General features: G+C 41.7%; 1 protein-coding gene across 1 annotated transcript; it reads left to right on the top strand.

The window, feature by feature from the left end:
• Positions 1-9: 9 nt before the first annotated feature.
• Positions 10-12,785, top strand: LOC109370330 (PR domain zinc finger protein 15-like). The gene is made up of 7 exons (XM_019621040.2): positions 10-983; positions 1,802-1,847; positions 4,480-4,573; positions 6,812-6,965; positions 7,746-7,998; positions 9,161-9,283; positions 12,658-12,785. The coding sequence occupies exons 2-7, from the start codon at positions 1,811-1,813 to the stop codon at positions 12,768-12,770; spliced, it is 774 nt and encodes a 257-aa protein (XP_019476585.1). The 5' UTR covers positions 10-983; positions 1,802-1,810; the 3' UTR covers positions 12,771-12,785.
• Positions 12,786-13,187: the final 402 nt, after the last annotated feature.

Genomic DNA, 13,187 nt, shown 5'->3' with positions numbered 1-13,187 from the left:
CCTCAGGCACCGCTGCGCTGGCTTGTGCGGGCAGAAAATCCTGTTTTCGCGCTGTTGTTGGCTTAACCGTGCTGTCGGTTTATGTAAAATTCTGGAGTTTCCCCAGAAGCTTGGATTGTCACTGCGAAACGGGAATGTAATTATGTGCAGTGGCTTAGTGGAGTATTTTTCTGACACAAATACATGGAAAAAAATAATGAGATGTGGCCCTGAACAGGAGCAGATGAAAATTAAAAGCCCCAAAGTCTGTCTTCGGTGTTCGATCTGCCCTTTCTTATGCTCTTCGTGAAGTAGGAAGAGAGGAGAGATGGACAGCCCCTCAGGAACTGGTGGCAAGGCACAGAGCGAGACACAAGGCAGTCACAGAATCATAGAATGGCCTGGGTTGAAAAGGACCACAAAGATCATCTACTTGCAGCCCCCCTACTCTGTGCAGGGTTTCCAACCACCAGACCAGGCTGCACAGAGCTACATCCAGCCTGGCCTTGAATGCCCCATGTGAAGAGGGAGGGATACGTCTGATACACGTTTTTCTTTCCTGCCTTTTTCAAAGCCTAGCAGGTCACAGGAACCGTGGATGATGAATCTGAAATGCTGCGGTGTGGAAAATGCATGTTCTGGCTCCAAAAATGAAAATTAAGCTAACACAGATAACTGACATACAGTGCCTAGTCAGCTGAGTGTTGAGTGACCCTTACAGTTTCTCTCCGTCACCTTGACCAGTATCTATTCTCTTAAGATTCCTCCTCCCCTTTATTGCTGTTCTCAGTCTATGGCTACCAGAACAAGATCGACTTTGCTACCTCAATGATGCTGAAAGTCGTCAATCTGCTGCTTGGGAAGCGTGACAGAGAGGACGAAAGGACAAGTGCCTCTGAAGAGCAGCTTGCACAGCAGCAGTGCTGATCTGCTGCTGCACTCTGTCCCCTGTGTATCGAAACCATTGTCTGAAGAGAGGATTTGTTAACTTAGTTGTGCTTAGGGTGAGTCTTGTCAGGGCACAAACTACATAATAATAACTAGGCGTGCACCTCTTGAAATAGCACAGACCATCCACAAAGCAAAAGTTAGAAAGCAAAGCAAGCCATGTTTGCCTTCAGTCTGTGATTCACCCTGTTTTGCTCTCGTTTACTTTGGGTTTCCAATTCATTGTGTACAACACTTTCAGAAAAAGAAGTTTTAGGAATTTCCCTGGATTGCTGCTTCTGCTTAAATGTTTTGTTAGGTGTGTTTAGTTCCCAGAAGCCATAGCCAGGGTAGACTTGTGCCTCAGAAGCAGTCCCCGCCACTTACCAGCAGGCAGTTGTTAGGAAGGGCTGTGCTGCTGTAGGCTTTGGGAAAGCTTTATGGGGAACACAGCCTTACAGCAAACCCCTGGCCAGAGCCCTCCTTGGGCTGCTGCCCAGATAATTGACAGCAGAATCCCTGCACCACAGCACCTGTGAGTCTCTGCTGCCTTGGTTTGTTTTTGGTCTTGTTTCCTCTTATCCACCCTCTCACAGGTTCAAGCTCTTACTCTCTCCTGTTTCTTCTCGACCAACATCCCTACTGTTTCTGCAGCCTCATTCTCTATACATTCTTGTTCTAGACTGTACACCTGCTGTAATACAGCAGTTACTGGGGCATTTTTAGCAACTGAGATTTTTGTTTAACTTTCCATTTGTACCCCTGCAGGGGCCAGTAGTATATATTTGGATATGCTCTGCGTCAGTCAGCATCATCACTCCGTAAAGGGATGTTTCAATAGTATGTTGAAAGTAAAACTCAGGCAGAACTAACATCACCTGTTGTGTTTCGGCAGGTTTAAAAGATGGCTGAAGATGGCAGTGATGAGACTGTGTTTGTTTGTAAGTATTAAAAAGAAGATTATTTACTTCTCCTTATGTGATTTGTCTGTGCAGGACTTTGGAAATTCAAGACCAAAACAGACTCAGTTTTTATTTAGAAAAGTATTTATGTAAAGGAAGCTGAAACAGCTTGTGGAGGAGTAGAGAGAAGGTTGCTAATTTTAAGCATACCCATATTCCTATTTTCATTGGCAACAAACAAGCAAAGAGCTCTGTAGATGTGACTTAGCACAACAGCTTCTTCGTTGCTGAAATAAGTGTGGCTGAAGGCCCAGAGCTTGCCAGGGACTAGTCTATGTCCTGTCCTTGTTCTGCTGGCTTTAGCAGCCAGAGGTTGCTCCATGTGGATCTCAGATCTCTAGCCTGAGTTAAACATCTGCACCTCTATGGGAGGAGTCTGCAGACTTGTTCTTTCAAAACAAACCCCATGTGAGATGTGCTGCCCAACCTGGCAGGTCTTGCTCATGCTGTACACTGTTTTCTTGTGCCTCCGTGGCTAAGCCAGCATTTCACACACTTGGAAAGAAGTAAATGCTTACTTGTCCACTTACTTGTGGACTCGGATACTGGGGATCTGATCTGGGAAGAGCAGAACAGAGCCTATGTCCTTGATAGTATTCATCCACAGTCTTTTGCTCTTGATGGCACTACAGCTGCACGTCAGCCTTATGGCAACTGTATGGGAAAGATTTTCCTGCTACCACAGATTTACTAGAGTTCCTATAACCCACCCTAGTGGGTACCAATAAGGATGGGGATGTGATGTCATTCCCTATTGCAGATGGAAGGTGGCACGCAGCCTTTTTTCCTCTTCCAGTGAAAGTTACAATCACAGAATTTCTCAAGCCTTCTTGTATTCTAAGATTTTACCATGGAATATGGGGACTGCGTAAGTTCCCAAAAAGTGAGTTGTTGTAAATGACATTGTGCATTCCCATGGTTAACATCACTGAGTATCTATTTCATAGACATAGGAGAGTTTTGGAATATTTTCATAAAAGTCTGTGCATATACACCCTGCAGGGTATTTTGCCATTTATGCAAAATGCTTGGTTTAGCTTAATTGTGTATTTTTCCTGTGGCTGTAATGTCTTGAGGGTGTCACATACGGAGAGTGTACCTCCAGCTTTGGGGATGGCTGCTGTAAGGCATCTCTTAGATTTTGAGAACTGTGCCACACACTGTTGGTCTCATATTCCCTCTGCTTTGATTATTCATCCACGATGCAGTGAGAACCACATATAATTTATTTCTACATGTAGTTTGGGACAATGCTTGCTGAGCCTATAGAGCAGCTATTTTTGTAGAAGTAGAGGGTGCTTAAATGTAGTCAAAAGATAAGAGGAATAGAGAAGTAAGTGTTTTGTTTCCTTTGGCAGCAAAGCCAGTTTGAGAAGCTGTCATTCTGGCAATTTCTTCCAGGTCTCATTGGTGGTGACAGCCTTTGCGGGTGATAATCTAATTCCTTTCAGCACTTCTGTTTTACACAATCCTCCCTGGCTCCTCCACCCTGGTTGGTGTTGGAAATTTATATTTAACCCAGATTATATCAAGTGCGATGTGAACTACAAGTGATTGAATTTGATACATGTCAAACGTGGAGGAGTGGTGGTATGTTAAATTGCACCTTAGGGGAGGGGGAGGTGGCTTGGCTGTAGGCTTGAGGTTTGATGGCAGTGTGTGAGTAACACCTCACCACTTGTCCTTCCCTCTGATCCATCTGTCTGGTGCTGTACAGCAAACTGGGCTGGGAAATTCATTCAGCTGGAAAAGGCACTGATGGGAAAAAATGGTTATTTCGTGATTTGGTTCCAAGGACATCAGAAGCTGCAGGAACCCCGCAGATATTGTTAGTTCACTGAGATGAACTTGCAGGGAGAGGTTTCCAGTCAAGAACGCAGAGCATTTTTAGCACCTGGAACAAAACTGCTTTATTTCTTGTTCTTATTGCAAACAAAGTGTAGGCGCCCTCTGTTTTGCAGCCTTACTGGGGTTAACTGACTTGCCCTTGTGAGTGTGGAGCTCTGAGAGGATAACCTGTCTGTGATGATCTCTTATGCTGCGTCAGCTGCTGACCAGGCAGGGCAGTTTGACTGCTGTTTTTCACAGCGAAACAATGTGAATGCATTTGAAATCCTGCTAAGCTGGCTTATATTAGAAAGTTTCAAATTATCCTACTCTGAAAATTATTTTGTAGGGGCCTTTCAGCTCTGGTAATTTATACTTACGCTAACACTTAACTTAGTGATCTGAAAGTGAGTTAAGAAGTAGTTTGAATGCATTGCTTAGCTGACTTGTTTAGGAAGATACCAGAAGCTGTCCCCAGGCACTGCTAACTCAGTACTGGCTGCTGCCCACACCATACCTGAGGAGTGTGACTGCATCAGCTGTGGCTCTAGGCCGAGTTTGGCTCCTGCTCTGCCCTCATGTCATGCACAAGATCCCCTATTTGTGCCCAGGGATGGGGTTTGTGTCTCTGATTTCTAAAAGGACTGCACTGTCCAAGCTGTTTCCAAAAACCCTTAGATGTGTTTTAGTTTGTGATAGATCTTGTACTTGACTCTTGAGAAAGAGGCAGCTGTTCTACAGCAGTATTTTCCATGAACTCTGTTTGCTGTCTGCTTCCTTGCAGGGTGCGAGGACTGTGGGCAGTACCATGATTCAGAGTGCCCTGAGCTGGGCCCGGTGGTGACAGTCAAAGATTCCTTTGTATTGAGCAGGGCCAGGTAAGGAGCATTTGTGTTAGTGCTGATTAACTGATGCTCACGTTAGTTCTTTAAGTCGTGTTTGCTCTTTATTGGGTATTATCGCTGTTTCACTGACAGCTGAGAAGCGAAGCCCTAGTCTGTGAAAAGGACACAGCCTTTATTAAATAGAAAACTGATGCATGCACTTAATTGCTCTTCTGAATCAAAGCCAAAAAATAACTCGCTGTTCATCGGGATTTGGCTTCTTTGCTTAAGTTTCTGGCAAAAAATCAGATAGCTCCAGATGGGGGGATGACTTCTGCCTTGGTCACAGATCTGCAGCTCCTTTCTCTCCTCAAATGCAACATGCTGGCTTCAGACAAGCGTACGTAGATTTCCCTGTGCTGTGAATGGTTGTATCTTTCTGCGTGATATTATCTCTGTAATTCCTCCATGGAGAAGCAAAACAAGTTGTTCTCATTATTGTGACTCTTGACAAATGGTTGTGGATAATGCTCCTGTCAGGAAATCTACAACAGCGCAACAGAAACAGCCATGCTTGCTAAAAGAAACAAGTAGACTAAGTGTCATTAGAAGAAAATAGCACTGAAGTAGCACATTATTTTTACTTTTGGCATTGTAAGCAAAATTCATTAAAAGGTGTAAAATGAGAAAAAACAGCTATAATGAAGATGTAGTACAAATCCAAAAAGGGAAGGGAGTTTGTGTATCTTTATATGCTTCTTGTTAGGAATAGTAAAAACTGGTGATGGAGGTGCTTTTCTAATGCACAGAAAGTGGCCAGTGCAGTAAGTCTCCAACCCATCCCAAAAAAATTCAGTGACAAGCTAAACTGTTATTTTTTACCTTTTATGGTGGGTGTGTTTTTATTGCCTTGTGATTTAATACTCTTGTTTATTCGTATGGTGAAGGACTGTAGTAATGTCCAGATGTTCCAGCTGAGAGCGTTTGTGAATGTGATGTGTGCCCTGGTTTTCAGCTGCGTTCAGCAGATGCGTAGGTATTCCCTAGTTCTCTAGTGGAAGTGCTGGCTGCTGGAGAGTGGATTTGAAAGCAGAGCTTAAAAATGACCATATTACAGGAAAAAATATATATATCCTTGAAGAGTTTACAGCCGAAAACAGGTAGGATAAGAAACGGAAACAAGAAATGTAATTGAAACAAGATGAAATTTATTTTACATCTGGGGAGCAGTAGCTGAGAGAGTGATTTGTCTGAGGTTGAGGGCAAGTTTAACCACAAACCTGGATATGGATGTCTTAAAACCCAGTCTATTTGTGTAACCACATGGTAGTTGTTTTCCTCTGTTCTGCTGAAAATTGTAATTGTTTTATACAATTGTAAACAATTGTATAAAATTGTTCCTATATGGTTAGAAAAAAAAGAGTGTTAAGAAATATCTCCTGAACTTCACAAACTCTACTACTGTATAATTCTTTTATTAAAACCAAAAGCTTTTCTTTTCTTTCTTTTTTTTTTTCAGTTCATTTGCTTATCACTAAGATTGTAATCTTTTTGTATTTCTCTTCATGTAGACAGGAAAGTAGATGAGGCATTGTCAGCCCTTATAGAGAAGTCAGCCTGCCCAATTAGATTTTGACCCATTAGCACAGAGTTGAAAAACCAGGGTTGTACTTGGTGTCTGACAAAGGCATCCCAATGTGCATATAGCAGTGTAGTCAGAGAGACTGTTGAAAGCCCTCCTAAAGTCAAGGGAAATTGTATTCACTGCCCTTCCCTCATCCACAAACCTCTGTGGCAATGGCTGTATCAGGTGTGACTGTTTCCTGTTCCTCGTGTGCCCATAAATACCTCACAGAAAGTCTTGCTCCACAGTTTTCCCAAGGCCTGAAGCAGGGCAAACCAACCTGTAGTTCATTTTGACTCTTTCCTGTAGATGAGTGCAACATTTGTTTTTCTCTAATCATCAGGGACCTTTCCTAATGCCACGATATTTTAAAGATGAGACAGAGTAGCTTCAATTTGGTGCTGGACCATCCCTTCCACCCACAGACTCAGCCTATTGAGTCCCTGGACTTAGATGGGTGGAGTGCTCTTAAGTAACTGCTGATCTGGCCCTCCTCCACTGCTGTTAGTTTTTCTCTTCTGTTTATGAATTCTCATAGAAATAAAGTTATTTTGACAGGAGACAGTTTTCTGTCACTGGAGAGTGGAGGAGCGAATTCTGACATCGTTCTTCCCTGGATTCCTGCACTTTTGTCCCATATATGACTCAGTTCTTTATTCAATTCTTAGATCATCTCTCCCTTCTAATTTGGAGATAAGACAATTGGAAGACGGGACTGAAGGAGTATTTGCTTTGACTCAGCTAGTGAAACGTACCCAATTTGGCCCATTTGAATCCAAGAGAGTTGCCGAGCTTGAAAAAGAAACAGTTTTTCCCCTAAAGGTAAGATGTGGCATGTAAAAAGCAATAAAAGGGAATCAGCTTTACCCATGATGGTTTTATGCTTTCTGCCACTGTGGAAAAAAATGGGCAAAGAATGTTACTGGGATATTTTTTAGGCATATACTGTAACAGTTTAATCTACAGAAGCGTTCTGTGGGAGATAAGAGCTAGGATATAATCCAATCACACGATTGCTTGTCTGTCACTTGGATGTGAATACAGGAAGTGTCAGGCACATGGCAGTTCATTTCAGGGTTTTAATCATTGCCTTCACTTTGATCTTGTTTGCTTAATCAGTGGTACGTTCATTAGTCTTATGGAACATGCAGAATGAGTTCTGCATTTGCTTTATTTTTCTCCTGACAAGTTTTGGTGGGAGAAATACCGTGGTAAAAAATTTAATTCATCCTTATGTTTTCAATAATACATGACTCAGAAGCAAAGATTTAGAAATGTGATGCAGGGGCTGATGGATGTTTCACAGTGTGCTGTTAAGGTTTCAATCTGTTCTCCTTTGTAGAGTCATTCGCATTTGGTGAAAAACTAGTGGCTATACCAAGACTTTTTGGGATGGGGGTTCTCTTTATTCCCATCCTGCCCCAGGTAGCCTGTCTCAGACTTACTCCTCTGAGGATGTGACTGATTGATGATGCAAACGTTGCAACTTTGAGGTTGTTCAGTGAACCTGATGTACTTTGAATGAAAACCACTGCAAAAGCAGCAAATAAAAGTTATTTTTAACTGCATTTTTTGTTATCGCGTATATAATATGCTTGGCAGGTGTTCCAGAAAGATGGGCCTTTGTTACATTTTGACACCTCAAATGAAGATGATTGCAACTGGATGATGATGGTGCGACCAGCCACTGAACATGAGCATCAAAACTTAACTGCCTTCCAGCATGACAATGATATTTATTTCACCACCTCCCGGGACATCCCACCAGGAACTGAGCTGCGAGTGTGGTATGCGGCTTTTTACGCCAAAAAAATGGAAAAGCCAATGCTGAAGCAGGTCACTAGTATTTCCAATGGTATGTGTGGGGGCCTTTTTTCCTTCTTAAGGACCCAAACCTGTTAGGGACTGCTAGTTATAACTGATAGTGCTGTTTATCGGTTAGCTCTGACCCTGAATGTGTTAGCCTTTAGAGTCAGGCTAACCTGTATACATGGTTACCTTACAAGAAGAAAGCACAGATTCTTCACCATGATATATCTCAGCTTTTGAAAGCAGAAGGATGACCTACTTGATGATTCAGCCTCTTCAGGCTCAACAAACTGGATAATTAGTTCTTAATTGAAGAACTGGTAGCTGCATCAAAAACACTTGAGGATACGAGAGCAAAGGGGCTCAGTTGTCAATGTATGTCTAAATGTATATGCAGAATTGGTAAAGAAGCCATGTTTTTTCAGTTGTAGTGAAAATGTTTTGGTTTTGCTTAAAACTGCTGTACAGTTCTGAAAAACTTTTACCTTATGCAGCTTTATATGGAACCCACTAGAATGACATAAGCTCAGAAGTAAGCCTCCATTCCACTTGATTGCCTGTGCATTGGCAAAAAAGGCAGCAGATTTACTAGAGTCCAAATTAGAATTGCCAGAGGTCTTTTATCCCTCCGCCCCTCTTTTTTTCCTATATTTGCATTTCTTTAGCTAAAAAGCGTGATCCTTCAGCATTGCAAGGGCAATTTCTGTTGTTGAGTTAGGTGTACTCCCATCTGGTGTTATTGCTACACTGAGTATAATTTGGGGTGACAAATGGCCTGCGGAGAGGCCAGTGCTAATAAATACAGCTGATCTTGGTGGTAAGCACAGTCTGGAATGCTGAATCAGTCCTGTTAACTTGTTTCTGAATTTAAGATTTTTCCAAGTGGTATTAATTGAAGGGTTTCATCTTTTTCCTCTTTAGTTTAAACCATTAATGTATTTTCACATTCAGAAAGGTTTTTAAAAATATTGTTAAGGTATGTCCTGCTTTCTCACTTCATCACTTTCACTATATAGCCTAGAATGTGAAAGGCACGTTGTATAAAATTGGGGAGCAAGAATGTGCTGGTTAGGATTTTGCATGGTAATGTTTTCTGCAGGCCTGCTATAAGGCAAGACTTTTTGATTATAATTGCTGCCATCAGCAAAGAACAAGAAAATCAAAGGGTTTGGAAAGTAAAGAAATGGAACTGTTTTTCCTCTCCATAGATATGTGCTTGGTAGTGATGGAATGTGATAAAGAAGGGAACAAAGTCTCTTCAAAGCCCTCGACTGTCGTCCTCCCCCATAAAAAAACAAAGAAATCCAGCACACCAGTAGCTGATCCAACAGGTATGCAAAGTTACGGTAGTTTTAAGAGAGATAGAGGGTAGGTGTAAACCTAAAAATCTTCTAGGTATAGCACTTCAGCGTAGTTACCACAGTTATATATTCAGCAAGTACTTATTTAGAGGGTATTTGAAAGCCTAGATTTTTCTCGGCCTTTTCACAGTTGCACATGTGCAGCTTAAAAAGTGACAAAAGGGACAAAAATTCCTTTAGCCGGATGATTTTCATGAAAACAACTGCATCTGACTTTGGAGGTAATATGGGCTGAGTCAGGGGAGGTGCAAAGAAAATCTTTAGACTTTCTATGCAAAGTGCAATTGTCAAATGGTCAGGATCTAGAAGAAAACATGAGAATGTGAGTGTAAGAACAGTGCTGTTTGGAAAGAACAGGAACACTGGCCAGCCCCACGTTACAATAATGCTAGAAGTCTAGAACAGTTCAGACTGCATTGAGTAGAACATGAACTCAAATTTAGTTAAATTTGTAAGCAATACAGATATTATTGGCAAAGAATATGGAGGTCAGAACATAACTGGTGGTGTCACAGACAATCAGTCCCCGAGGCTGATTATGAAGCAGTCTGCACGTAATCTCTGGTAAATGGAACAATGGAGTTAGAGTCCTTTTAACAAAAGTCACCATGTCTAAAAGTAAACTCAGAGTATATAGCAGTATATAGCATATATAGGGTATATAGTATATATGGAGTTCAGGATCAAAAGAAAGCATTCTGTGTCTGTTCTTCGAAAAAGTTGGTTAAATTTTACTTACTAGTATTAAAAATAGTCAGGAGAAGAGCAGAAGGTTGCAGATGTGTAACAGAGAACTTCATCAGAAGAGGTCTATTCATTTTACATGGATACTGTCACAGTCTAAATATGAAGCTGGCCAAACAGCTGCTTTTCAGTTCAGAGTGCTGATTTTTCCAGGAAAAAAAATGATGAAGAATTTGAACAACGCTTTCTACATCCTTCACTCTACTGTCTGAAAGCCCAGCTTTAACAGAAACAAAATGCTGCTGTTATACTTTGGGAACCCTGAAGTATTCCCACTGCTTGTAGTGTTTTCGTGTTTCCACAACAAAATATGCCTTTTTTTGAATCTTATACTGGTCCTAAGACCTGCAAAGCTATTGCAAACTGACAGATCTTTGCTTCACCCTGGAAGCCTGACAAAGTGGGAAGCTAAGCAGATCATGACTCTTCCTGGGTAATCAGTGTACAACTGGGGTCTCTAAGAGCAAGGGAGACACAGAATGAAGGACAATTTTCAAAAACAGACTTCAGTTTTACAGATGGCAAATTGTCATTTTTACTAGCCACAGCAAATTCATGACATAGATCCAATACCTTACTTGTTGCTTAATAGTTTGACGTTTTTTTTTTTTAATTATGCAGGATTTTGCTGTTCAGGTTTGCTGTCTTTTGTCTCCTATACAAATCTGTCAAGATAGTATTTATTTTTTTTTCATAGCCTCTGAAGAAGGAATTCCTGTTTTTGAATTATTGGGAATCATTCAGACTGGAGAAGTGGGCACATGAGAACCTAATGAGGTTCAACAAGGCCAAGTGCAAAGTGTTGAACTTGTTTTGGGGCAATCCCAGGTGCTTTATACAGACTGGGCGAAGAACCCCTTGAGAGCAGCCGCATGGAGAAGGACTTGGGGGTCCTGGTGGACGAGAAGCTGGATGTGAGCCAGCAGTGTGTGCTTATAGCCTGGAAGTCAACTGGGTTCTGGGCTGCATTGAAAAAGAGGTGGCCAGCAGAGAGAGAGAGGTGATTGTCCCCCTTTACTCGGCTCTTGTGAGGCCTCATCTGGAGTGCTGCGTCCAGGTCTGGGGTCTCCAGTACAGGAAGGACATGGAGCTCTTGGAGTGGGTCCAGAGGAGGGCCATTAAGATCTTCAGAGGGCTGGAGCACCTCTCCTATGAGGAAAGGTTGAGGGAACTGGGCTTGTTTAGTTTGGAGAAGAGAAGGCTCTAGAGAGATAGTTCCAATATTTGAAAGGAGCATATAAACAGGAGGGAGAATGGCTGTTTACAAAGGTGGATAATGAAAGGACAAGGGGGAATGGTTTTAAACTAAGACAGAGGAGGCTTAGGTTAGATATTAGGAAGTTTTTCATACGTAGGGTGGTGATGAACTGCATCAAGTTGCCCAAGGAGGCTGTGGATGCCCCATCCCTGGAGGCATTCAAGGCCAGGCTGGATGTGGCTCTGGGCAGCCTGATCTGCTGGTTGGTGACCCTGCACCGTAGCAGGGGGGTTGAAGCTAGATGATCCTTGTGGTCCTTTTCAATCCAGGCCATTCTATGATTCTGTGATTTTTATGTATTTATTACAGTGTGGATGAGATCTGATATGTGTAGTGTAGAACATTGAACATGCTTGTAGTAGCCTCAGAGAACCTTTTATTTTGGCTTAAGAGCAAAGAACAAGAAGGATGAAGTATGTTTATCATCCCAGTACAGATGGGGTACAGATTAGGCAGAGAGAGTTTGACTGACTTGCTTACTGTCAAACAGTTTGAATCTTCTGTGCTGGTGTTCACTTAATCTAATTACAGTGTCATCCTCCTTTTCTGGGGGATTCTTGTACGCTGTGGAATATTCCGTGTATACCAAAAAATCTGTGAACTGGTCTAGATTTATGAGATACTCTTGACAAATGTAGACAGATCATCCAAGGACTGAAAGATAATGGTCTGTGCGCAAAGTAACCATTTTCCTTTGTTTTTAACTCCAGATCCATTTTCCTCTCTATTTCTTCTCGTATGCCAGCTGATAGGCTAATTAAAATCCTAATACAGTAGACTGGTAGAATATCCAATTAACGAAACTAATCAAAACCAGGTTTTCATTATTCTCACCCATACATCTGTTCATCCAAATGTTTTTAATCTGTGATGCTCTGCAGAGAGAGCAAGGATGATTTTTTTACTTCTGTCCTCAGCTCACCCAGTAGAGTACTGGTAGCTCCAATTTTAATGGTGCAAAAAAATTCTTTTTATTGTGCCTTTGATCATCACAGCTCTTCAGAAGGTGACAAAGAGATCCTTAGGGCTTTACAAAAGCACCAGTGTTCTCCCCTGCAACCGTTCTTTTCTGACTTCAGGTGTTCATGTCTGCAACGTCCCGAAGTGGCCCCAGAGAATAAATCAAACTTCATTTTCTTTTGAATTAAACATGTACAGGCATCTGATTACATTGGTGGAATATAGCTGGGAAGTCAAAAATTAAGCAGCTGCCTCTGTGAGCCTCTTATTGCTTAAATCATCGTTTGTGGTATGCAGGGAGTCACTGTAAGCTGAATAAGACTACAAGGATTTACTACTTTCCCATATTCAAAGCTTTAGAGTATTTCTTCTTGTGATTTAGTGAGCACTCCAGAAGGCAGTGGAGCTGCAGAAGCAGAGCCCAGCCAGTGGACGTGTAAAGTGTGTTCATCTGCTTTCCAGGAGCCTCAGCTTTTGACAGGTAAGGAGTGTTAAAAATTGATGATGGTACTGAGAAGTGTTAGGGGAGTTCCATTCTTCCAGACTGCAAAGCTATATCCTTGTCCATGATGCAGTAAGATAAAGATTTTATGTTTTTGTTCCTTTGACAAAGAGGGTAGGGATGAGGGGTAGGTAAAATGATGTTATTAATATGGCAGCAAGCAATCTCTGGGCAAACAGCTGAGATATTGAATCTAGAAAATCATTATCAAGAAAAGGACAGGAATATTAGGAATATCAAGGACAGGGAACTGCATAAACAGTGTATAAGATCAGTGAGTGATCCCAGGTTACACTTAATGATGCTGTCTGTCTGGTGTTTGTGACACAGATATAGTAACAGTAATTAAATATGTTTTTTCTGCATTTCATTTGCAGTTATTTTATTCAGTTTAAAAAAAAAAAAACACC

The sequence above is a fragment of the Meleagris gallopavo genome, chromosome 1 (genome assembly GCF_000146605.3).
Source record: "Meleagris gallopavo isolate NT-WF06-2002-E0010 breed Aviagen turkey brand Nicholas breeding stock chromosome 1, Turkey_5.1, whole genome shotgun sequence".
NCBI classification, from domain to species: Eukaryota; Metazoa; Chordata; class Aves; order Galliformes; family Phasianidae; genus Meleagris; species Meleagris gallopavo.
Note: the sequence above shows the minus strand (reverse complement) of the source record. Positions and strands in the feature narration are given on the sequence as shown.